Source organism: Danio aesculapii, chromosome 11 (genome assembly GCF_903798145.1).
Source record: "Danio aesculapii chromosome 11, fDanAes4.1, whole genome shotgun sequence".
Classification (NCBI taxonomy): Eukaryota; Metazoa; Chordata; class Actinopteri; order Cypriniformes; family Danionidae; genus Danio; species Danio aesculapii.
Genome location: NC_079445.1, coordinates 15885774 through 15909693, shown reverse-complemented (window position 1 = coordinate 15909693; position 23920 = coordinate 15885774). Strand labels below are relative to the sequence as shown.

The following is a 23920-nucleotide window of genomic DNA, read 5'->3' as shown; positions in this document are numbered from 1 at the left end:
AAACTATTTGTATTCAATGCCATTAGGCCAATAAAATCAACTTTACTCCATCATTCAGTTTTCCGCCACTAGAGGGCGCTGTAACAATAAGATTCTCCACAGCTCTGATTCTCTAAGTTCTTGCCGGGTTCAGTGGCGCGTACCTGTAATCCAAGCTACTGGGAGGCTGAGGCTGTGGATCGCTTGAGCTCAGGGCTTCTGGCCTGCAGTGGACTATGTTGATCGGGTGTCCACACTAAGTTCGGTATCAATATGGTGTTCCTGGGGGAGCTTGGGATCACCAGGTTGACTAAGGAGGGGTGTATCGGCCCAGGTCGGAGACGGAGCAGGTCAAAGTCCCCGTTCCTATCAGTAGTTGGATTGCACTTGTGAATAGACACTGTAGTGCAGCCTGAGCAACACAGAGAGACACAGACTTTTTATTTGTTCTTTGAGCATTTCAAATAAGCTATAACAATGATCCTAAATAAAACCATCAACTGCTTTATGCACCCTATACTTTTGGTATGTGAAATAAACAACACAAAATTACAAAATAAGGTGCTTATGCTTTTTGTCCATGTTATCGGGTATAGTGTAATGTGAAATAAAATAGCATACTTAAAATTTGTATGACCAACCTGAACCTTACCAATTTAAAAGCAATCAGCAAAGACCAAATTTCAGGTAAAATAAATAAATAATAATATATATTAGTTCTGTGTGTGTGCGTGTATATATATATATATATATATATATATATATATATATATATATATATATATATATATATATATATGTTTTTCCCCAATTTCTGTTTAACGGAGGAAAGATATTTCCAACACATTTCTAAACAGAATAGTTTTAATAACTCATTTCTAATAACTGATTTATTTTATCTTTGTCATAATGAGAGTACATAATATTTGACTAGATATTTTTCAAGACACTTCTATACAGCTTAAAGTGACATTTAAAGGCTTAATTAGATTAATTAGGTTAACTAGGCAGGTTAGGGTAATTAGGCAAGTTATTATATAATGATGGTTTGTTCTGTAGACTAAAAAAATCAAGTTTGAAGGGGCTAAAAATGTATATATATATATATATATATATATATATATATATATATATATATATATATATATATATATATATATATATATATATATACATATATATATATATATATATATATATATATATATATATACTGTATATATATATATATATATATATATATATATATATATATATATATACTGTATATATATATATATATATATATATATATATATATATATATATATATATATATATATATATATATACACACACACACGCACGCACGCACGCACACACACACACACACACACACACACACACAACTAATCATTACAATCATTTTGTATTTGTCGAAGAATAATGCCTATAAATAGTGTGTATTTACCACACCCAGAGTTCATTTGATCAATTGCTATTCATTACCAAAACATCTGAAATGTCAAGAGTTCATTAGCAAAGCACAGAATTAAGATTAATTGTTTAAACAGTGGACTTCTGGAATGCTGGAAAACAGGTTTAAACTGGCAATTAAAAGCAGCTCACTGTAGCTGAATATTCACTCATTTATTGGTAACTCATTAATCCACATTCTTTAATCGTCATACTCTTACTCATTTTCTAACTGGTGTCAGATGCAGTTGTTTATTGGTTTATTTCACATCTATGAAACTCAACAGCATCTTACAAAATGTACTGAGCATAAAAGCTGATATGTTGTTTTCAGCTTTAACAAGCACATCATTCTATTCCTCAGATGCATCTCTGAGCTGTTTGCAGAACTGCTTTAAATCTTACATAACTAACATCAAGATTCACCTGCACAATTCACAAGTTCAGGACACATTTACAAAATCAATAAATAAAAATAAGAGAATATACATAGAAAACATTCGTGATAAATTTTGACAATTATTCAATATTTTACATTCATTGACTTCAGCAGTGAATCTGCTTGGATAAGGTAAAAGTAGTAAAATCTACTTTGAGCTAAATGGCATTAACAGTTTATAATGTGGCACTAGCAATTGGTTTAAAAAGAATGAGAAATTGCTTTTATTATTTAAACAAGTGACTGATGTGCAAAAAAAAAAATTGAGAATTTTGATTATGATAAGCGAAAGCGAAAAAGAAAACTGTAAGATAAATGGACAGATCACAAGTCTCAGCTTATAGTAATTTTGTCCAAACAATCCACCCGTATAAAGTAGCCTGTTTGCATTTCATTTCAAACATTTCATTTGCATCTGTTCTCATTTAATTTGATATGTGAATTTTATTTTATTTATATCTTAAAATAAATGAAACATTTTATGTTTTTGTTGTTGTTGTCCATGATGTTGTAGTTTCTCCATTATTGCAAAGCTACAGTCCTAACAGTATCACAAACACACAAAATGGTCTTATGAGATTTTATTCCATTATCAGTTTATCTTTTGGTCTATCTATATATTAATGGTTATTTGTTTGTTTATTAGGCGTGGATATTTTCTAGGAGCATATGAGGGAGGGTATAAAATAACTCTTGTATTTTGACTTGTTAAAGCCATAGAAACATGGAGAGTGTCAAAAGTAAAAAAACAAAAAAACTACTTAATTTGTTAAACAGTTCAATTGCGTAAATTTAATTATTCATTTCTTCATTTTTATTATTCAATTATTATTCATTTTCTTTTTTTCGTTCGTTCTTTCGTCTTTCTTTCTTTCTTTCTTTCTTTCTTTCTTTCTTTCTTTTAGTCCTTTTATTCATCAGGGTCGCCACAGCAGAATGAACCGCCAACTTATGCAGCACATTTTTTACACAGTGGATGCCCTTCCAGCTCCAACCCAGTAAAACACCCATACACACTTACACAACCACCTTAGTTTATTTAATTCAGTTATGTCTTTCAACTGTGGGGGAAACTGGAGCACCCGAAGGAAACACACACGAACACAGGAAAAACATGCAAACTCCACACAGAAATGCCAACTGACCCAGCCAGGACTCAAACCAGCGACCTTTTTGCTGTGAGGAGACTAAGCAGAGCCACCGTGTCACCTGCTGAATTAACATAATAGAATTTTAATGTAGCAAACTGCCAACCCCAAACCCTAACCCCAATCTTAGAACTACAAAGATAAAGTGTTGTTAGCATAATATGGGTAGCATGAATTACCACAACAGTTTACCCCCATTAGACAACCTAGTGGTCCTGAGCTCACCTTAAGGCCCTGTATACTTTAAACAAAATCAAAGAGCTAAAATAGTGTTGTTTCAAGCTAAATCTGGCCGTAATGAGATTTTGAGATTGTTTTGAGTTCATTTAAAGTAAAGTTTCCGGGGAAATTCATTTTGACTCCTAAACACTTTTTCAGCTACCATTAATCTGTGATAGCTCTGGGTCAAACTTTATTTTGATGGTCTGTTTGTTGAATTTAAGTTACATTGCATCTACATGCATGCCAGCTAATTCTCATTAGATCATAAGTAGACTGTTAGGTTGGGGTTAGGGTTAGTGTAAGCTGACATGTACTTGCAAAGTTGCTTATAGTCAGTTAAATGTCTGTTGAAGGAGCAGTATCAACAGATATTAAGCAGACAGTCTACTAATACTCAAATGGACCATCAAAATAAAGTGTTAGCTAGTTTCGCAATCTGTGGTTTTCGCACCATGTTTTAAAAAAGTTCTAAACACTGTTCCAGTTGGTGTATGGTAGATAGAATTCAATGTAAAGACTGCAGAGTTACTTCTCAAGACTGGTCAAGGCTGACAGATGTTTATGAAAATCTCTCTCTCAGCCACCACCGTTTTTGCATTTAGGGGTACATGTGAGCAGTGCGACACGGTTACAACCCCTGTCTACTGCAGCACGGATGTGATAGAAGGTTCGAAAAACAGTATCCCACCAACAGTATGCCACCAAACAACCTTGTTTAAAATATAATGGTCCCCCATTAATCACTGGCGTTACTTTCTAAAAATACCCTGCAATAGGTGAAATCTGCAAAGTAGTCTGCTTTATTTTTCACAATTATTATAGATGTTACTTCTACCTTTCTTTAGCATGTCCAGAAGTCCAACTTTTTGTATGATGGTTCGTATCCTTCTCTGCCTTTTGGGTGCTCCCGTAGGTGCCTTTGATGGTGCAGAATGTTTCGTCGACATTATGGGATTTGTTGGGGATAAAACAGCTCCAGAAACTAAGAGAATCAGAGCCAAAATATAACCCAGTGCACTCACTCCACCTTGTATCGTATGAAATCACAATAGTGAGAAATTACATTAGAATAGTATGCAAATATAATAATTTTCATAACCTTTTTATCGTTGTTTTAAAGAACAGCAGACAGAAAACAACTGGACATTATTTTCTCCTTAATAGATTTGTGACAGATTTCAAAAACATTTTTTTTATTAGACATCCATCTTAAACAGGTCAGTTTAGCTTTCACTCACTGTTAAAAAAATTATTGCTCATGGTTCTATAAAGCAAAGGTATTTCAGATACTCTGACAAGTTGTGTGCTTATTTCCATAGTTTAATTAGTCACTAAGTAGATAATTATTTCTAGGACTGGTCACACATTAACACTCATTTTTGTTTTTCATCTTTTCTGGTTTTTCGCTGTAATCCAAGTCTTAACACATTTGTATTGAAGAAAATAGCGCTGTAAGCAAAGAAAATCAACTAAGCCAATATAATGCAAGAGTGATATCTGCATTTATTTCAGTTTATTAAATCTAAAACCTACCATTAACACATTGTTTTCTTGAATATGTTAGAATTAAAACATATGGACAAATGATTATTAAACAAATATGTCAGTGATCTGGTTATTGCTTTATCAAAGATTTTTATGAGTGAACGTGAACTGATTTAACAGGTAAAATCAGACAAACACTCTATACCATCCGAACTGCTAAAGATATCTGTGGAGAAAAAAACTCGTACTGGAAATTGTACTGGAATTAACTCTCTTGAAATGCAATCTGAAGGAAATTAAAAACTTAAGCCTCATTATCTTAAAATGATTTTAATTAGCTTCTGTGACCTTACCTTAAAAACTATGCTTTGTTGTGTTTCAATCTCTTTTTTTGAAGGCGTTAGTCCGTCCAGTGACCTTTGAGTCATGTGCATAAATGGAACTCCACCCAAACTTACTCTCTGCTTTTTGTGATGCTTTCAAAGATTTTGAATTATAAAAACTTACTCATAATTACATCCTTTGTCTAGTTGCACATTCATTCAGATATAACACACACAAAAACACACTCACACATACATAAAAAATCTTATGCATTTTTCTCGTTTAGGTGGAATCTCCAGTCCTTTAGTACTGAAACTACTGGAGGTGGCTCACACACATCGACAAAATGTAAAACCCGCCCTCAAGCTCCAACTATATAAGAGAGCAGAGCTGGCTTCAAAGGCAGCACTTCTAGTGTTTTTTGTAGTGTTTTCTTTGCGTTCATCTCGTCTCTGCATCGATCCACCATGGCCTGCTCCAAAACCTACCCTGAGACTTGTTGGAAGACCTGCTCTGAAACCTGCCCTGAGACGTGTTTGGAGACTTACCCTGAGACTTACTCCACAAGCTACCCAGAGGCCTCTGAGATCTGCCCCAAGCCTTGCTCCTTCACCTTCCCTGAGACTTGCAGAAAGACTTGCTCTGAGACCAGCTCCGACTCCTGTCTGAAGACTTGCCCTGAAACCTGTTCTACCCTAAGCTGCCCAGAGACCTGCTATGAGAGCTGCCCCAAGCCCTGCTACTCAACCTGCCCTGAAATCTGCCCTAAGCCTTCCTCCTTCACCTGCCCCGAGACCTGTCTGAAGACTTGCTCTGAGAGTAGCTCCATAACTTGCCCTGAGACCTGCTCCAACACCTGCACCAAACCCTGTTCATTCACCTGCCCTGAGACCTGTCTGAAAACTTGCTCTGAGACCTTTCCCAAGCCCTGTTCTTTCACTTGCCCCGAGACCTGTCTTAAAACTTGCTCTGAGACCTGCCCCAAGACCTGTTCCTTTACCTGCCCTGACACCTGTCTGAAAACTTGCTCTGAGACCTGTCCCAAGCCCTGTTCCTTTACCTGCCCTGACACCTGTCTGAAAACTTGCTCTGAGACCTGTCCTAAGCCCTGTTCCTTTACCTGCCCCGAGACCTGTCTGAAAACTTGCTCTGAGACCTGTCCCAAGCCCTGTTCCTTCACCTGCCCTGATACTTGTATTAAAACTTCATCTGAGATCTGCCCTAAGCCATGTTCCTTCACCTGCCCTGAGACCTCTCTAAAGCCTTGTTCACTCACCTGCCCCCAAACCTGTGCCGAGACCTGTCTGAAAACCGGCCCTGACACCTATCTTAAAACTTGCTCTGAGACATGCTCTGAGACCTATCCCAAGCCATGTTCCATTACCTGCTCTGAGACCTGCTCTGACACATTCTCCAAGTCCTGCTCCTTCAACTACCTCAAACCCTGCCCTGACAGTTGTCTGAAGACCTGCTCTGAGACTTTCTCCACAACTTGTTCTGAGACCTGCTCCAAGCCCAAGACTTGCCCGGAACCCTGCACCTCAAGCTACCCAGAAACCTTATCTGAAACCTGCCCCAAGACTTGCTCCATCTCCAACCCCAAGTCCTGCTTCAGCACTTTTTCCAATAGTTGTTCCATGTCTTCAGTGATCGTTCCTCGTCATTGTGGAACAGTTACAACAAAAGCCCACAGTGTATATGGTTGCAGTTTTGGAGGTAGGACCCGCATCTCTTCTTGCTCCTATCGTCCAAATACTTGTTCGCCATGTCCATCATACAAACTTGATGGATTTGGTGAAAGATTTGGTGCTAGAATCATGGCTGGAGGGTGTTATGGCAGGGATTATGACTATCACCAGCTGAATGAGAAGGCCACCATGCAAAACCTGAACGATCGTCTGGCGTCCTACCTGGACAAGGTACACTTTTTAGAGGCTGCCAATGCCACTCTGGAGAAGCAGATCTGTGATTACTTCGAGAAGAAGGACCCAATCTGCCAGAAAGACTACAGCTGCTACTTGAAAACCATTGACTGCCTTCAGGAAAAGGTAAAACTTGAAACACTGAAGACAATTAAGGGTGGATATGCTTTTTAAATTATGTTGCAGATACTGAGTATAATGTCCTAAATTATTTAACACATTTCAGCATTGTGTGTTGTAATACCCTTGGATTAAATGTTTGCAGGCAATCCAAGCAACACTATGCAAACTTTTTGATATAAACTTTTGTTTTGTGAATAACAACTGTACAAAATAATTGTTTAATAGCATGATTTATCTTTATTTTTTTTTATATCTTTATATTTTATGCCCATGCTCTTCATCATAGATTAAAGATGCTACAATCACCAATGGCAAAATCCTACTCCGAATCGACAACTCCAAATTGGCTGCTGATGATTTCAGGATAAAGTAAGTTCTCTAAAGGCTTTTTCACATATACTTCATTTAGCGCAATGGTCTCAAACTCAATTACACACTGGGGGTTGGGGGGTGGCTGTTGCAGAATCACGGTGGCAGACCAGATAGACAGTCAGGCCACCGGGAAATGTCCCGGTGCTCCCTATGGCCAGTCCACCCCTGGGTGTGACAGATAAAGGAGACATTCAAAACATGCAGTGTTGGTGGTCCTCCAGGAATGTGGCTGAGAAACACTGCTCTATGATTTTTTTATAATGTCTGGTTTTGTGTATCTGTCTCAAAACTTACAACATTATTTGCTTTAATTCTTTTGTTTTGCTGTTAAAACACATAAAAACTTAAAAATCTTTTTCTTTTTTCATCTAAAAGCCTCGTTAGACTAGACTATTAGACAAAATCCAATGACCAATAAAAAATAACTTAGACCCTAATTCTTTAGATACCAATAGTTAAATGCACGGCTATAGCTACTTTGTTCTACTTTGTAACACTTTGTAACAAGTTCAAAACTCTTTTGAAATGAGTAGAATTACCTTTCAGTAAATTTTATGTTAGCTACACTCATTTCAGTTGATAAAGTTGACTTTTGGGTTTTACAGTGTATAATATATACATATATAATATATAATGTATAGTATAAGATATGTTTCATCCTCTTTGGCCAGGTATGAGAATGAGCTGTCAATACATCAGTGTGTGAGGGCTGACATTGATAACCTGCGATGTATACTTGATAAGACATGCCTGGCAAAGGCCGACTTGGAGTTGCAGATCTGTGCTTTAGAGGAAGAACTTGTGTATTTGAGGAAAACTCACCAGGAGGTTGGTAGCTGTTTCTCTATAGCAGAATAGCCTAAAGTCTTTAAAATGAAGAAACATTAAAAAGCCTTTAAAAGCCTTCAAAAGCCTTAATGCTTCAGTTATGTGTGTTTACAGGATGTGGCAGCACTAATGTGTCAGTTGACAAACTCAAAGGTGTGTGTTGAAGTGGACGCCGCTCCTCAGCAAGACCTTAAAAAGGTTTTAGATGATATCCGTTGTTATTACGACACCATCATAGACAAACACTGCACAGAACAGGAGTGCTGGTTCAAAGAGAAGGTGAGACTTTCATATCTTTAACTCCTCTAACTATTGGGTGACTGCATATAGTGAAACACAAGCTTTGTTTCTCATGAGTTAAACAACATGATGTGTGTTTGTGACCCACTTTAAGATGGCAGGTCTATGTAAAGATACTGCAATCAACACAGAGTGCCTGGAAACCTCCATGTCACGTATTTCTGATTTACGACGCACATTGCAGAGTCTGGAGATCGAGCTACAGTCTCAAATCAGCCTGGTGAGAAAGAGAGATAATGCAGAATGTTATAAACAGATTCGGGTGAAAATATTATTTTGTCTTGTGCAGCAAAGTTCCTTGATTTTTATGCCAGACTGATGATATAGTTCCTAGCCATTTTGACAGAAAATAGCAACTTGTAATTTTTTGTCAATCTTGGTATGCAACTACAGAAGAGTCAAGCTTTGAATAGGAAAATTAGTATATTTGAAGTTTTTGAGCGAGATGCTAATGGTCTAATCTGACATAATGATTTATGCTAAGCTAAGCTAGAAGTGATCATGCCAGACCTGGAGATCAGCCAGTAAAAAATGGTAAAACTTAACTTTTTAACTCTAACTGACTCTAAAATATCCTGTTTACAAAAGTTGAGTGAGCAAAAAAAAGCTATTGGAAATTAGTAAGAGAATGTTACGCCATCCTAAAAAGTCCAATGTCGAACAGTGAGTCAGTCCTAACAAACATTTATTCCGAAGAGCAATTTGAAGACAGTGTTTTCAAACTATTGCCTGTTCAAGGTAAATACATAAACATTTTGTTAACCATCATCACGACAATCATTTTTAATTAAAGACGACCTATGCACAAAATCACTTTTATAGGGAGTTTAAACACAGGTGTTTGGCAACAGTGTGTGTATAACCAGCCTTTAATGAAAATCAATTCATTTTATTATCACACTTGATAAAAACAGTCTGCAGAAACACTTCGATTTTCCCTTTGTACATGTCATCAGAGGAGAAAAGCCTTCTGCGTTAGTAACGATCTCTCCCTTATTATCTTAAATAGGCCTGAGTGAGAAGCAGCCATCCACAATTAGATGTAAATGTAAAGGAATTTTAAATGTGTAGTTTTAGGATGCACAAATGAACATTCTATTCTCCATAGACTGCCTTTTTCAGAGTCATTTCTTTTGAATTTTTTCAGTTTTACACAGAGATATCATGAGTCCTGTTGTGAATCTGTCACTATGCTAACGCATAGGCATTTGTAGGATCACCCTCTTTTGAAAAGATAGCTGGAGCACAGTATTTAACATAGGCTCATTCTGAAAACGTAGTCCTTTATACGTTTCTGGAGACCACAAATTATGTAGCCAGAGGTACGTATGGCTGCATTTCATTTTTTAAATGAACGCTATGGGGAGGTATGACGCCATTCTTTTTCACGCTTACCAGCTGACCGCTTACCTCCGTATGAACAACTCGCAGACTTGAGATGCAGAGAGGAGTTGACCACGATGACGTGGTTCGAAGATAAGGCAGGTTAGACAAAAACAGAATCCATAAAATAAAATAAACAAGTAAATAACAGGGTGAGAATGTGGTAAAATCTGAAAACGTAGTAAAAGTCAGATGAGGGCTTTTCTTTTCCTGAATTGCTTTTAAAAATTGTTGGTTGAGTTTAGGGAAGTAGGTGGGTGCTCATTCGATAAAATTGGTTGGGTTAAGGGAAGAAGGAGAGTGGGTCAGTCGATTGGTCGGTCAGTAAGTCAGTCATTTAGTCTGTCAAACAGTCAGTCAACAGCGGCCTCTGGTGGATTAACATGAGAACAGCATACGCGAGAGAAATTTGAGATCTCAAGAAGCATACACAGCGCTCTCTCATGGATTCGTGAAACAAAAACTGCAAAAAAACATACCTCCTAGGATGTATTTCATGGTCTCCAGAAATATATATAGAGGTACACTTTCAGAATGGGCCTGGGTTGACAATATTATTTCAATTTAAAGTGACAGTCATCAAAACAACACAATTTCGATTAAAGCCTAAAAGAGAGTTATACAAATTCTTTCAAACATTTTCACACTTTTCTCTCTTGTTTAAACACTGTCAAAGTTCATAATCTCCAGTCCAGTATTATAAAATGAAACCAAAGATCAAAATCTGTTGTCAGTCGCAAACATTCATCGCTGTCAGCAAAAGGTTCGGATAATGTGGATAATGTTCCAGCGTAATGTTCTTTTTCCTGCAGCGACTGATCCACAAAGCTAAAGCAGGCTACATGCCTAAAGCCACCTTTCCGCTCCACACGACATTCGGAGACAACTGTCAGAATACGCCCCCTTGTGGCAAATGCACAGAATTTTCAGTTCTGTTGTACACCATGCGAGAGAAGCTGTTCTCGCAGTTTCCGATATAAAGGAGTGCAAAAGCAAGAGCCATTAACCACCTTGCATTCACCATAGTTGAATGAATCCTAGAAACTCATACACCGCTAAAAAATATTGGAGGGAATGGGGAGACAACATTAAAAAATTATATTTGTTATTACTCAGTTATGAATAGAAATCTTTTTTTTTAAATAGACTTTTCTCGTATTAAAGAAATAACAGAAAAAATACTATTTCTCATCTCGCGTGCACGGACCTACTTGGACAACACTGGAATACATTACATCAGGTCGGCCGTTCGAATATGGTCTAGTCACAGGAGTTTAAATATTTGAACAAATCTGCAGCTCAATTGGGATCAGAATTTTCTGCATAAGGAGATGATCGTACGCAGCTCTCCACGCAGCCCCCGGACTACTCTCCATTGGAAATAAATAACTGTCTGTCGCTTGTCGTGTGAAGTGGAAAGGAGGCTTAAGGGGGTCACACACCAGAAGCGCCGTGCACATGACAGTTGGAAGTAACACCAGACACGCACATTCGTGTGTTATTTAAATTGAAACTATTCAGTTGGTGCTCTGTCATGAACAGAAATATGCACAGTGTCCGGAGTCGGAGCTGCGCACCGCAGACAGCTGTCGACTTACGGTATGGTGTGCGTACCCTGTATAAACTTATGTTTACAATTCTAAAATGCATGGCGCTGCTTTTACCACTTAAAAATGTATTTTGATCTGTCAAAGAACGTTTTAATCATGCTAATGTATTTTAATATATCTGATTAAAATAAATGTTGACAAAAACTTTAACATTTATTAATTACATTACTATGTAAACATGGTAAATGGGGTCTAATCTATTACAATTAAATAAAAAACATTCTAATTCTAATTCAGTGAACAACGTTAATTCTCATTAAAAGCATATTATTCAACAATTACAATTCAAACATCTGTTTTTTTCTGTAATTCTGTTAAATGCATTTGTTTATTTATTGGTTTGTTCATTAATGTTAGTTATTCCTTTTGTTTCTTATTGCTTTATCATTTTGAAAGTATTTTTTTACAAGTGTGAAGTAATAAACAGCTGTAGATTAAGTACTTAAAGTAGTTTTAATTGTTTGGTATGAGTAAGTAGGAGATATTTATATATTTATATATTTATATTTACCAGCTAAAATATTATCTATCAGCCTTCAAATCTAAAGAGTTACATGTATCGATACTGATAACCATATTGCTATCGGTATCTGTATCGGTCAAAAGTTTCATATTCAGTTCATCCCTGGTAAATTTGTTCCTATTTTCTTTCTAACTTTTCCAACACTGAAACAGAAAGGAGCTCTGGAGTGTTCACTTCTGGAAACAGAGGCACGTTACAGCACTTTGCTAGCAGGCTATCAGAAACACATCAACACATATGAGGCAGAGCTCTGTCAGGTTCGCACTGGCATTGAGCAGCAGGGTAGAGATTATGATGCCCTGCTGGACATCAAGAGCCGCCTGGAGCAGGAGATCACCACCTACAGGTGCCTCCTGGAAAACCAGGCCTCTCAGTGAGTTCTTTTTCTCATTTAGATGAGTGTCGCAGATAAAGGGTTTGGGATTGTTCCCTGGTTTGACATGGGTCTTTTTGTCTTTCTTTTCTAGGTGCTGAAATTAGGTCATCACAATCTGTCTGTCCCTCAGTCTAGATCACATAAAACATTTAAACACATTTACCCTCTATTTACATGGTTGAAATGCAGTTTTAAGTTCCAGCACTTCGTTATCATTCTGACAGATTTGTGATGTGTGTTTCTTATTAAAAATCAGCTCCAATATTCTGGTGTCTGTTTCTTTTTTGTGTTTTGTTTGTTACATGCAAGCAAACATACACAGTTTTGTGACACATTTAATATATTTCAGTTTTTGTTTCTTCATAGATCATGTGTAAATAGTTTCATTTTTGAATGCAAGGAAATTTACAGTAATTATGAGTACTGAAAGCCTGGCTATAATTACGGAGGCCTGTTAGACAAAAATGGTTTGGATTTTTACCCAAGTAAGTTCAGGTTACGTCTGAGCAAACTCAAAGAGTTTTGAAGCTCAACTAGGTGAGTTTGTTTTGATCTGGTTTTGTTGCCATGGTAACTCACATTAAATGGCTAGTCTGTTCCAGAGCAAACTTTACTTTGAGTTAGATTTCAAACTTTCTGGACCAATTAGCTGTGACTAAAGTGACATATCTGATTCAATGACTGGCTCCCAGTCCCAGCGTGTCTTTTTTGCTCCAACATTTTTACAGTAAAAGCATTGTTGAGTCAAAATTGTCTTTTATAAATGTTCTAATTGAATCATTTTTAAAAGTAATATTAAATATGTTTGCTTTATATCAAACATTAAAATAGTTTTGAATTACTTAATTTACTTAATATTGTTAACAGCATTAAACTAGTTTTAACACGCAAATATTTACATATAAATTTGCTTAAATACATAAAGCTTTTAAAATTCTTTTCTAAGATTTTTGTGAACTTACATTATTAAAGTCAGTTGACTGATTTGATATATTATTTTCTTTTAGTAGCTTTCTGCATCAGCAGTGTTTATACACTGCAAAGTAAATTAGCCATCAATTATCCAATTTTGAAATAGGTTTTCCCCCTTGTATCTATACTTTTTAATTGCATTATATAACATTGATCTTTTAACCTTGAAATGTTTGCAAAAAGTGACTTTTATTAACATTTTATTAGTATAACGTGGTATATTGTCTGGGTATTGTATATTATGTAACAAAACCTAGTTCATATGTAGGCCTAATAAACAAACAGTTTGTTTTATGTTATTTTACAGACTTATTTCTCTAGGCTATTATATCTTACACATTTTATGATTTTAAACGACTAAAATAAAAGTCACTTTGTTAAACTGAGCTGAATTTTCAACATCAGGTTGACATCTTGAAAGAGCAGAAATCAACATCCCATAATGCAATTCTCAACCGTAAATAAGCGGAAAACACTAGTGAATCACAAAGTACAGAAACTGTTAATTTATTATTTAATATTAGCCTATTACACTTTGAATAGATTTAGGGAGTTTACAAAACAATAAAGTCTAGAATACGTCACAATTCACCAATTTATAGTTATTAATGGAATTAAACATATTAATCTCTACATCTTAATTTTACTGTTAGAAAGACATAACAGTAATGAAAAACAAAAGTCTGCGTCTCTCTGTGTTGCTCAGGCTGCACTGCAGTGTCTATTCACAGGCGCAATCCCACTACTGATCAGCACGGGGGATTTGACCTGCTCCGTCTCCGACCTGGGCCGGTTCACCCCTCTTTAGACAACCTGGTGGTCCCAAGCTCACCATATCGATACTGAACTTAGTGCGGACACCCGATCAACATAGTCCACTGCAGCCCAGAAGCCCTGAGCTCAAGCGATCCGCATCCTCAGCCTCCCAGTAGCGTGGATTACAGGCGCACGCCACTGAACCCGGCGAGAGCTGAGAGAATCAGAGCTGTGGAGAATCTGATCATCACAGCGACCTCTAGTGGAGGAAAACTGAACGATAAAGTTTAATTTATTGGGTTATGATGACCTTTATACGGTCATTGGTAATGACATTGAATACAAACATCTTGTGGAGTAGACTGTACAGTTGGAAAAATTTTTTTTTATATATCCGTACAATATCTCAGCTATTACTGTTACGTGGATTTTTTTCCGTCTGCTAAAATATGTAAATAACAATAAATATTTTTAAAGTTTAAACGGAACAATTAAAGAGATAGTTCACACAAACATGTTAATTCATAATTGTCAGTCATAATTTTGTAGTAAACTATCCAATTAAGATTAAGTGTTCAAACAGTGAACCTCTGAAACATTAAAACATTATTATTTTAATCCTCTAAATAAATACCAGTTCCATTACTTTCATTCATGCAGTGAATAACTAGAATCATTACCATACTGAATAACATATTCATCTATCAATTTACTTTTACAGAGATACTAGCTGTGGTGTCAGATGCAGTTGTGCACATTATGCTGAATTACACTCTAACCCTTGGGTGAACAGTGCTATGAAATACAGCAACAACAGCACAGATTAAAAACCACAAATTCTTTAATCTGGTGTAAAAACTAACAAACTGTTTGTCTTCTCTGTCACTGAATAGGTTTTTTTAAACTGTTTTATGAATAGAAAATGATTATGAGAATGTTTGGGATTATTAATCCATATTAAGTAACTTGCAGTATTTTATAATATGTTGCCTTTTAGCATCTTATATGTGATGTGGATTACACTAATAGAGGCCACATCAGCATCTGACACCACATTTAGTAACTGAATTTTTTTTATTTATTAGTGCGTGAATGGATGATTGAATGAATGAGATACTCATTGAATGAGTAAATGTTAGTCGCTGGTTTTCAGTTGGCATTAAAACCTTAACTTTTTCTGATTAACTGTTCCTTATTTGGCTAGATATTTTGCTGTTAAATGGCAAATCATAAATAATTTAGTTATGAAAATATTGATATTATATGTATTATTCATTATAAATTTTATACAAATTCCATTTTTGCAAAAAAATGTGACTGAACTGTCTTCTAGATGTGTTACTGTTGTTGTTTTTTTTGTCCATTGCAATGCAATAAGCTATTTGGCAGTGAAGCTGACGACGGTTTCTATTAAATATAGAACAACAGTCTGTTTATACCATATACAGTATAATAAACTTTACTATGTGGTTGACAAGGTACTACGCTATTTTTTCACTTGTGACCATACTGATGTGTATTTTTATCCAATGCCATAAAACAAAAAAGTGAACTTTACTTCAACATTCAGTTTTCCTCCACTAGAGGTCGCTGTGATGATCAGATTTTCTACAGCTCTGATTCTCTCAGCTCTTGCCGGGTTCAGTGGCGTGCGCCTGTAATCCAAGTTACTGGGAGGCTGAGGCTGTGGATTGCTTGAGCTCAGGGCTTCTGGGCTGCAGTGGACTATGTCGATCGGGTGTCTGCACTAAGTTCGGCATCAATATGGTGCTCCTGGGGGAGCTTGGGGCCACCAGGTTGTGTAAGGAGGGGTGAACCGGCCCAGGTCGGAGACGGAGCAGGTCAAATCCCCCGTGCTGATCAGTAGTGGGTTTGCACCTGTGAATAGGCACTGCAGCGCAGCCTGAGTAACACAGAAAGACACAGCCTTATTTATTTGCGTCTTTTTATTTAAAACGGCTGTAAAAAGTACCAGAAAGTAAACCGTCACTGAATAAATTATTTAAAGGAACACGGCACCTTTTTTTAAAGACTCATTTTATCCATTATCCAATTCTCAATGCACCAATCAGACGACTCCTAAACTACTACAAATACCCTGGGTTACATTCCACCGCTATCTTCAATTTGAAGAATTCCCCCTTCCACCCCTACTCCTCCTTCTTCCTAGATGGGTGACACGGTGGCCCAGTGCTTAGCACTGTTGCCTCACAGCAAGTACGTCTCTGGTTCCAGGCTTTACCAAACCAGCAGACGTTTCTGTGCAGAGTTTGCACTTTCTCCCTGTGCTCATGTGGGTTCCCCCGGGTTTCCTGGTTTCCTCCCACCGTCTGAAAACATGCAACTTAAGTTAATTGACTAATCCAAATCGGCACCATAATCATGCTTCTAGTAAGTAGTTATCTCTTAAGAGCCATCACTATCTGTTCATCAGTTACTATGGCAGGGGAGTTCTCGAGATCTACCTGAGCTCAAACTCCCCTCAATCTTGCAACAGGAGGGAGCCCCAGTCTCGAGGATTTTATGAGCTCAGTGTTCTCTCCCGGGACAGCATGCCAAACAAGCTTATAATAAATCATCAGCTAAGTGTGAACTCTTGAAGCTGGCTCCCTCAGTCTAGATCACATAAAACATTTAAACACATTTACCCTCTATTTATATGGTTGAAATGCAGTTTTAAGTTCCAGCACTTCATTATCATTCTGACAGATTTGTGATGTGTGTTTCTTATTAAAAATCAGCTCCAATATTCTGGTGTCTGTTTCTTTTTTGTGTTTTGTTTGTTACATGCAAGCAAACATACACAGTTTTGTGACACATTTAATATATTTCAGTTTTTGTTTCTTCATAGATCATGTGTAAATAGTTTCATTTTTGAATGCAAGGAAATTTACAGTAATTATGAGTACTGAAAGCCTGGCTATAATTACGGAGGCCTGTTAGACAAAAATGGTTTGGATTTTTACCCAAGTAAGTTCAGGTTACGTCTGAGCAAACTCAAAGAGTTTTGAAGCTCAACTAGGTGAGTTTGTTTTGATCTGGTTTTGTTGCCATGGTAACTCACATTAAATGGCTAGTCTGTTCCAGAGCAAACTTTACTTTGAGTTAGATTTCAAACTTTCTGGACCAATTAGCTGTGACTAAAGTGACATATCTGATTCAATGACTGGCTCCCAGTCCCAGCGTGTCTTTTTTGCTCCAACATTTTTACAGTAAAAGCATTGTTGAGTCAAAATTGTCTTTTATAAATGTTCTAATTGAATCATTTTTAAAAGTAATATTAAATATGTTTGCTTTATATCAAACATTAAAATAGTTTTGAATTACTTAATTTACTTAATATTGTTAACAGCATTAAACTAGTTTTAACACGCAAATATTTACATATAAATTTGCTTAAATACATAAAGCTTTTAAAATTCTTTTCTAAGATTTTTGTGAACTTACATTATTAAAGTCAGTTGACTGATTTGATATATTATTTTCTTTTAGTAGCTTTCTGCATCAGCAGTGTTTATACACTGCAAAGTAAATTAGCCATCAATTATCCAATTTTGAAATAGGTTTTCCCCCTTGTATCTATACTTTTTAATTGCATTATATAACATTGATCTTTTAACCTTGAAATGTTTGCAAAAAGTGACTTTTATTAACATTTTATTAGTATAACGTGGTATATTGTCTGGGTATTGTATATTATGTAACAAAACCTAGTTCATATGTAGGCCTAATAAACAAACAGTTTGTTTTATGTTATTTTACAAACTTATTTCTCTAGGCTATTATATCTTACACATTTTATGATTTTAAACGACTAAAATAAAAGTCACTTTGTTAAACTGAGCTGAATTTTCAACATCAGGTTGACATCTTGAAAGAGCAGAAATCAACATCCCATAATGCAATTCTCAACCGTAAATAAGCGGAAAACACTAGTGAATCACAAAGTACAGAAACTGTTAATTTATTATTTAATATTAGCCTATTACACTTTGAATAGATTTAGGGAGTTTACAAAACAATAAAGTCTAGAATACGTCACAATTCACCAATTTATAGTTATTAATGTAATTAAACATATTAATCTCTACATCTTAATTTTACTGTTAGAAAGACATAACAGTAATGAAAAACAAAAGTCTGCGTCTCTCTGTGTTGCTCAGGCTGCACTGCAGTGTCTATTCACAGGCGCAATCCCACTACTGATCAGCACGGGGGATTTGACCTGCTCCGTCTCCGACCTGGGCCGGTTCACCTCTCTTTAGACGACCTGGTGGTCCAAAGCTCACCCAGGAGCACCATATCGATACTGAACTTAGTGCAGACACCCGATCGACATAGTCCACTGCAGCCCAGAAGCCCTGAGCTCAAGCGATCCGCATCCTCAGCCTCCCAGTAGCTTGGATTACAGGCGCACGCCACTGAACCCGGCGAGAGCTGAGAGAATCAGAGCTGTGGAGAATCTTATCATCACAGCGACCTCTAGTGGAGGAAAACTGAATGATAAAGTTTAATTTATTGGGTTATGATGACCTTTATACGGTCATTGGTAATGACATTGAATACAAACATCTTGTGGAGTAGACTGTACAGTTGGAAAACATTTTTTTTACATATCCATACAATATTTCAGCTATTACTGTTACGTGGATTTTTTTTCCGTCTGCTAAAATATGTAAATAACAATAAATATTTTTGAAGTTTAAACGGAACAATTAAAGAGATAGTTCACACAAACATGTTAATTCATAATTGTCAGTCATAATTTTGTGGTAAACTATCCAATTAAGATTAAGTGTTCAAACAGTGAACCTCTGAAACATTAAAACATTATTATTTTAATCCTCTAAATAAATACCAGTTCCATTACTTTCATTCATGCAGTGAATAACTAGAATCATTACCATACTGAATAACATATTCATCTATCAATTTACTTTTACAGAGATACTAGCTGTGGTGTCAGATGCAGTTGTGCACATTATGCTGAATTACACTCTAACCCTTGGGTGAACAGTGCTATGAAATACAGCAACAACAGCACAGATTAAAAACCACAAATTCTTTAATCTGGTGTAAAAACTAACAAACTGTTTGTCTTCTCTGTCACTGAATAGGTTTTTTTAAACTGTTTGATGAATAGAAAATGATTATGAGAATGTTTGGGATTATTAATCCATATTAAGTAACTTGCAGTATTTTATAATATGTTGCCTTTTAGCATCTTATATGTGATGTGGATTACACTAATAGAGGCCACATCAGCATCTGACACCACATTTAGTAACTGAATTTTTTTATTTATTAGTGCGTGAATGGATGATTGAATGAATGAGATACTCATTGAATGAGTAAATGTTAGTCGCTGGTTTTCAGTTGGCATTAAAACCTTAACTTTTTCTGATTAACTGTTCCTTATTTGGCTAGATATTTTGCTGTTAAATGGCAAATCATAAATAATTTAGTTATGAAAATATTGATATTATATGTATTATTCATTATAAATTTTATACAAATTCCATTTTTGCAAAAAAATGTGACTGAACTGTCTTCTAGATGTGTTAAGGTTGTTGTTTTTTTTGTCCATTGCAATGCAATAAGCTATTTGGCAGTGAAGCTGACGACGGTTTCTATTAAATATAGAACAACAGTCTGTTTATACCATATACAGTATAATAAACTTTACTATGTGGTTGACAAGGTACTACGCTATTTTTTCACTTGTGACCATACTGATGTGTATTTTTATCCAATGCCATAAAACAAAAAAGTGAACTTTACTTCAACATTCAGTTTTCCTCCACTAGAGGTCGCTGTGATGATCAGATTTTTCTACAGCTCTGATTCTCTCAGCTCTTGCCGGGTTCAGTGGCGTGCGCCTGTAATCCAAGTTACTGGGAGGCTGAGGCTGTGGATTGCTTGAGCTCAGGGCTTCTGGGCTGCAGTGGACTATGTCGATCGGGTGTCTGCACTAAGTTCGGCATCAATATGGTGCTCCTGGGGGAGCTTGGGGCCACCAGGTTGTGTAAGGAGGGGTGAACCGGCCCAGGTCGGAGACGGAGCAGGTCAAATCCCCCGTGCTGATCAGTAGTGGGTTTGCACCTGTGAATAGGCACTGCAGCGCAGCCTGAGTAACACAGAAAGACACAGCCTTATTTATTTGCGTCTTTTTATTTAAAACGGCTGTAAAAAGTACCAGAAAGTAAACCGTCACTGAATAAATTATTTAAAGGAACACGGCACCTTTTTTTAAAGACTCATTTTATCCATTATCCAATTCTCAATGCACCAATCAGACGACTCCTAAACTACTACAAATACCCTGGGTTACATTCCACCGCTATCTTCAATTTGAAGAATTCCCCCTTCCACCCCTACTCCTCCTTCTTCCTAGATGGGTGACACGGTGGCCCAGTGCTTAGCACTGTTGCCTCACAGCAAGTACGTCTCTGGTTCCAGGCTTTACCAAACCAGCAGACGTTTCTGTGCAGAGTTTGCACTTTCTCCCTGTGCTCATGTGGGTTCCCCCGGGTTTCCTGGTTTCCTCCCACCGTCTGAAAACATGCAACTTAAGTTAATTGACTAATCCAAATCGGCACCATAATCATGCTTCTAGTAAGTAGTTATCTCTTAAGAGCCATCACTATCTGTTCATCAGTTACTATGGCAGGGGAGTTCTCGAGATCTACCTGAGCTCAAACTCCCCTCAATCTTGCAACAGGAGGGAGCCCCAGTCTCGAGGATTTTATGAGCTCAGTGTTCTCTCCCGGGACAGCATGCCAAACAAGCTTATAATAAATCATCAGCTAAGTGTGAACTCTTGAAGCTGGCTCCCTCAGTCTAGATCACATAAACACATTTACCCTCTATTTACATGGTTGAAATGCAGTTTTAAGTTCCAGCACTTCATTATCATTCTGACAGATTTGTGATGTGTGTTTCTTATTAAAAATCAGCTCCAATATTCTGGTGTCTGTTTCTTTTTTGTGTTTTGTTCGTTACATGCAAGCAAACATACACAGTTTTGTGACACATTTAATATAATTTAGTTTTTATTTCTTCATAGATCATGTGTAAATAGTTTCATTTTTGAATGCAAGGAAATTTACAGTAATTATGAGTACTGAAAGCCCTGGCTATAATTACGGAGGCCTGTTGGTTTGGATTTTTACCCAAGTAAGTTCAGGTTACGTTTGAGCAAACTCAAAGAGTTTTGAAGCTCAATTAGGTGAGTTTGTTTTGATCTGGTTTTGTTGCCATGGTAACTCACATTAAATGGCTAGTCTGTTCCAGAGCAAACTTTATTTTGAGTTAGATTTCAAACTTTCTGGACCAATCAGCTGTGACTAAAGTGACATATCTGATTCAATGACTGGCTCCCAGTCCCAGCGTGTCTTTTTTGCTCCAACATTTTTACAGTAAAAGCATTGTTGAGTCAAAATTGTCTTTTATAAATGGTCTAATTGAATCATTTTTAAAAGTAATAATAAATATGTTTGCTTTATATCAAACATTAAAATAGTTTTGAATTACTTAATTTACTTAATATTGTTAACAGCATTAAACTAGTTTTAACACATAAATATTTACATATAAATTTGCTTAAATACATAAAGCTTTTAAAATTCTTTTCTAAGATTTTTGTGAACTTACATTATTAAAGTCAGTTGACTGATTTGATATATTATTTTCTTTTAGTAGCTTTCTGCATCAGCAGTGTTTATACACTGCAAAGTAAATTAGCCATCAATTATCCAATTTTGAAATAGGTTTTCCCCCTTGTATCTATACTTTTTAACTGCATTATATAACATTGATCTTTTAACCTTGAAATGTTTGCAAAAAGTGACTTTTTTAACATTTTATTAGTATAACGTGGTATATTGTCTGGGTATTGTATATTATGTAACAAAACCTAGTTCATATGTAGGCCTAATAAACAAACAGTTTGTTTTATGTTATTTTACAGACTTATTTCTCTAGGCTATTATATCTTACACATTTTATGATTTTAAACGACTAAAATAAAAGTCACTTTGTTAAACTGAGCTGAATTTTCAACATCAGGTTGACATCTTGAAAGAGCAGAAATCAACATCCCATAATGCAATTCTCAACCGTAAATAAGCGGAAAACACTAGTGAATCACAAAGTACAGAAACTGTTAATTTATTATTTAATATTAGCCTATTACACTTTGAATAGATTTAGGGAGTTTACAAAACAATAAAGTCTAGAATACGTCACAATTCACCAATTTATAGTTATTAATGTAATTAAACATATTAATCTCTACATCTTAATTTTACTGTTAGAAAGACATAACAGTAATGAAAAACAAAAGTCTGCGTCTCTCTGTGTTGCTCAGGCTGCACTGCAGTGTCTATTCACAGGCGCCATCCCACTACTGATCAGCACGGGGGATTTGACCTGCTCCGTCTCCGACCTGGGCCGGTTCACCCCTCTTTAGACGACCTGGTGGTCCCAAGCTCACCCAGGAGCACCATATCAATACTGAACTTAGTGCGGACACCCGATCAACATAGTCCACTGCAGCCCAGAAGCCCTGAGCTCAAGCGATCCGCATCCTCAGCCTCCCAGTAGCTTGGATTACAGGCGCACGCCACTGAACCCGGCGAGAGCTGAGAGAATCAGAGCTGTGGAGAATCTTATCATCACAGCGACCTCTAGTGGAGGAAAACTGAACAATAAAGTTTAATTTATTGGGTTATGATGACCTTTATACGGTCATTGGTAATGACATTGAATACAAACATCTTGTGGAGTAGACTGTACAGTTGGAAAACATTTTTTTAATATATCCATACAATATTTCAGTTATTACTGTTACGTGGATTTTTTTCCGTCTGCTAAAATATGTAAATAACAATAAATATTTTTAAAGTTTAAACGGAACAATTAAAGAGATAGTTCACACAAACATGTTAATTCATAATTGTCAGTCATAATTTTGTAGTAAACTATCCAATTAAGATTAAGTGTTCAAACAGTGAACCTCTGAAACATTAAAACATTATTATTTTAATCCTCTAAATAAATACCAGTTCCATTACTTTCATTCATGCAGTGAATAACTAGAATCATTACCATACTGAATAACATATTCATCTATCAATTTACTTTTACAGAGATACTAGCTGTGGTGTCAGATGCAGTTGTGCACATTATGCTGAATTACACTCTAACCCTTGGGTGAACAGTGCTATGAAATACAGCAACAACAGCACAGATTAAAAACCACAAATTCTTTAATCTGGTGTAAAAACTAACAAACTGTTTGTCTTCTCTGTCACTGAATAGGTTTTTTTAAACTGTTTTATGAATAGAAAATGATTATGAGAATGTTTGGGATTATTAATCCATATTAAGTAACTTGCAGTATTTTATAATATGTTGCCTTTTAGCATCTTATATGTGATGTGGATTACACTAATAGAGGCCACATCAGCATCTGACACCACATTTAGTAACTGAATTTTTTTTATTTATTAGTGCGTGAATGGATGATTGAATGAATGAGATACTCATTGAATGAGTAAATGTTAGTCGCTGGTTTTCAGTTGGCATTAAAACCTTAACTTTTTCTGATTAACTGTTCCTTATTTGGCTAGATATTTTGCTGTTAAATGGCAAATCATAAATAATTTAGTTATGAAAATATTGATATTATATGTATTATTCA

The 23920-nt window shown here is 36.2% G+C and overlaps 2 protein-coding genes across 2 annotated transcripts; both read left to right on the top strand.

Moving 5' to 3' along the window:
- The first annotated feature begins 5519 nt into the window (after positions 1-5519).
- Positions 5520-6682, top strand: LOC130237809 (keratin-associated protein 9-1-like). The gene is made up of 2 exons (XM_056468834.1): positions 5520-6588; positions 6657-6682. Exons 1-2 carry the CDS (start codon positions 5520-5522, stop codon positions 6680-6682), a joined length of 1095 nt encoding a protein of 364 aa, XP_056324809.1.
- On the top strand, positions 5529-12668 carry LOC130237081 (keratin, type I cytoskeletal 19). The gene is made up of 7 exons (XM_056467888.1): positions 5529-7100; positions 7384-7466; positions 8141-8297; positions 8412-8576; positions 8692-8817; positions 12266-12486; positions 12581-12668. Exons 1-7 carry the CDS (start codon positions 6690-6692, stop codon positions 12585-12587), a joined length of 1170 nt encoding a protein of 389 aa, XP_056323863.1. The 5' UTR covers positions 5529-6689; the 3' UTR covers positions 12588-12668.
- Positions 12669-23920: the final 11252 nt, after the last annotated feature.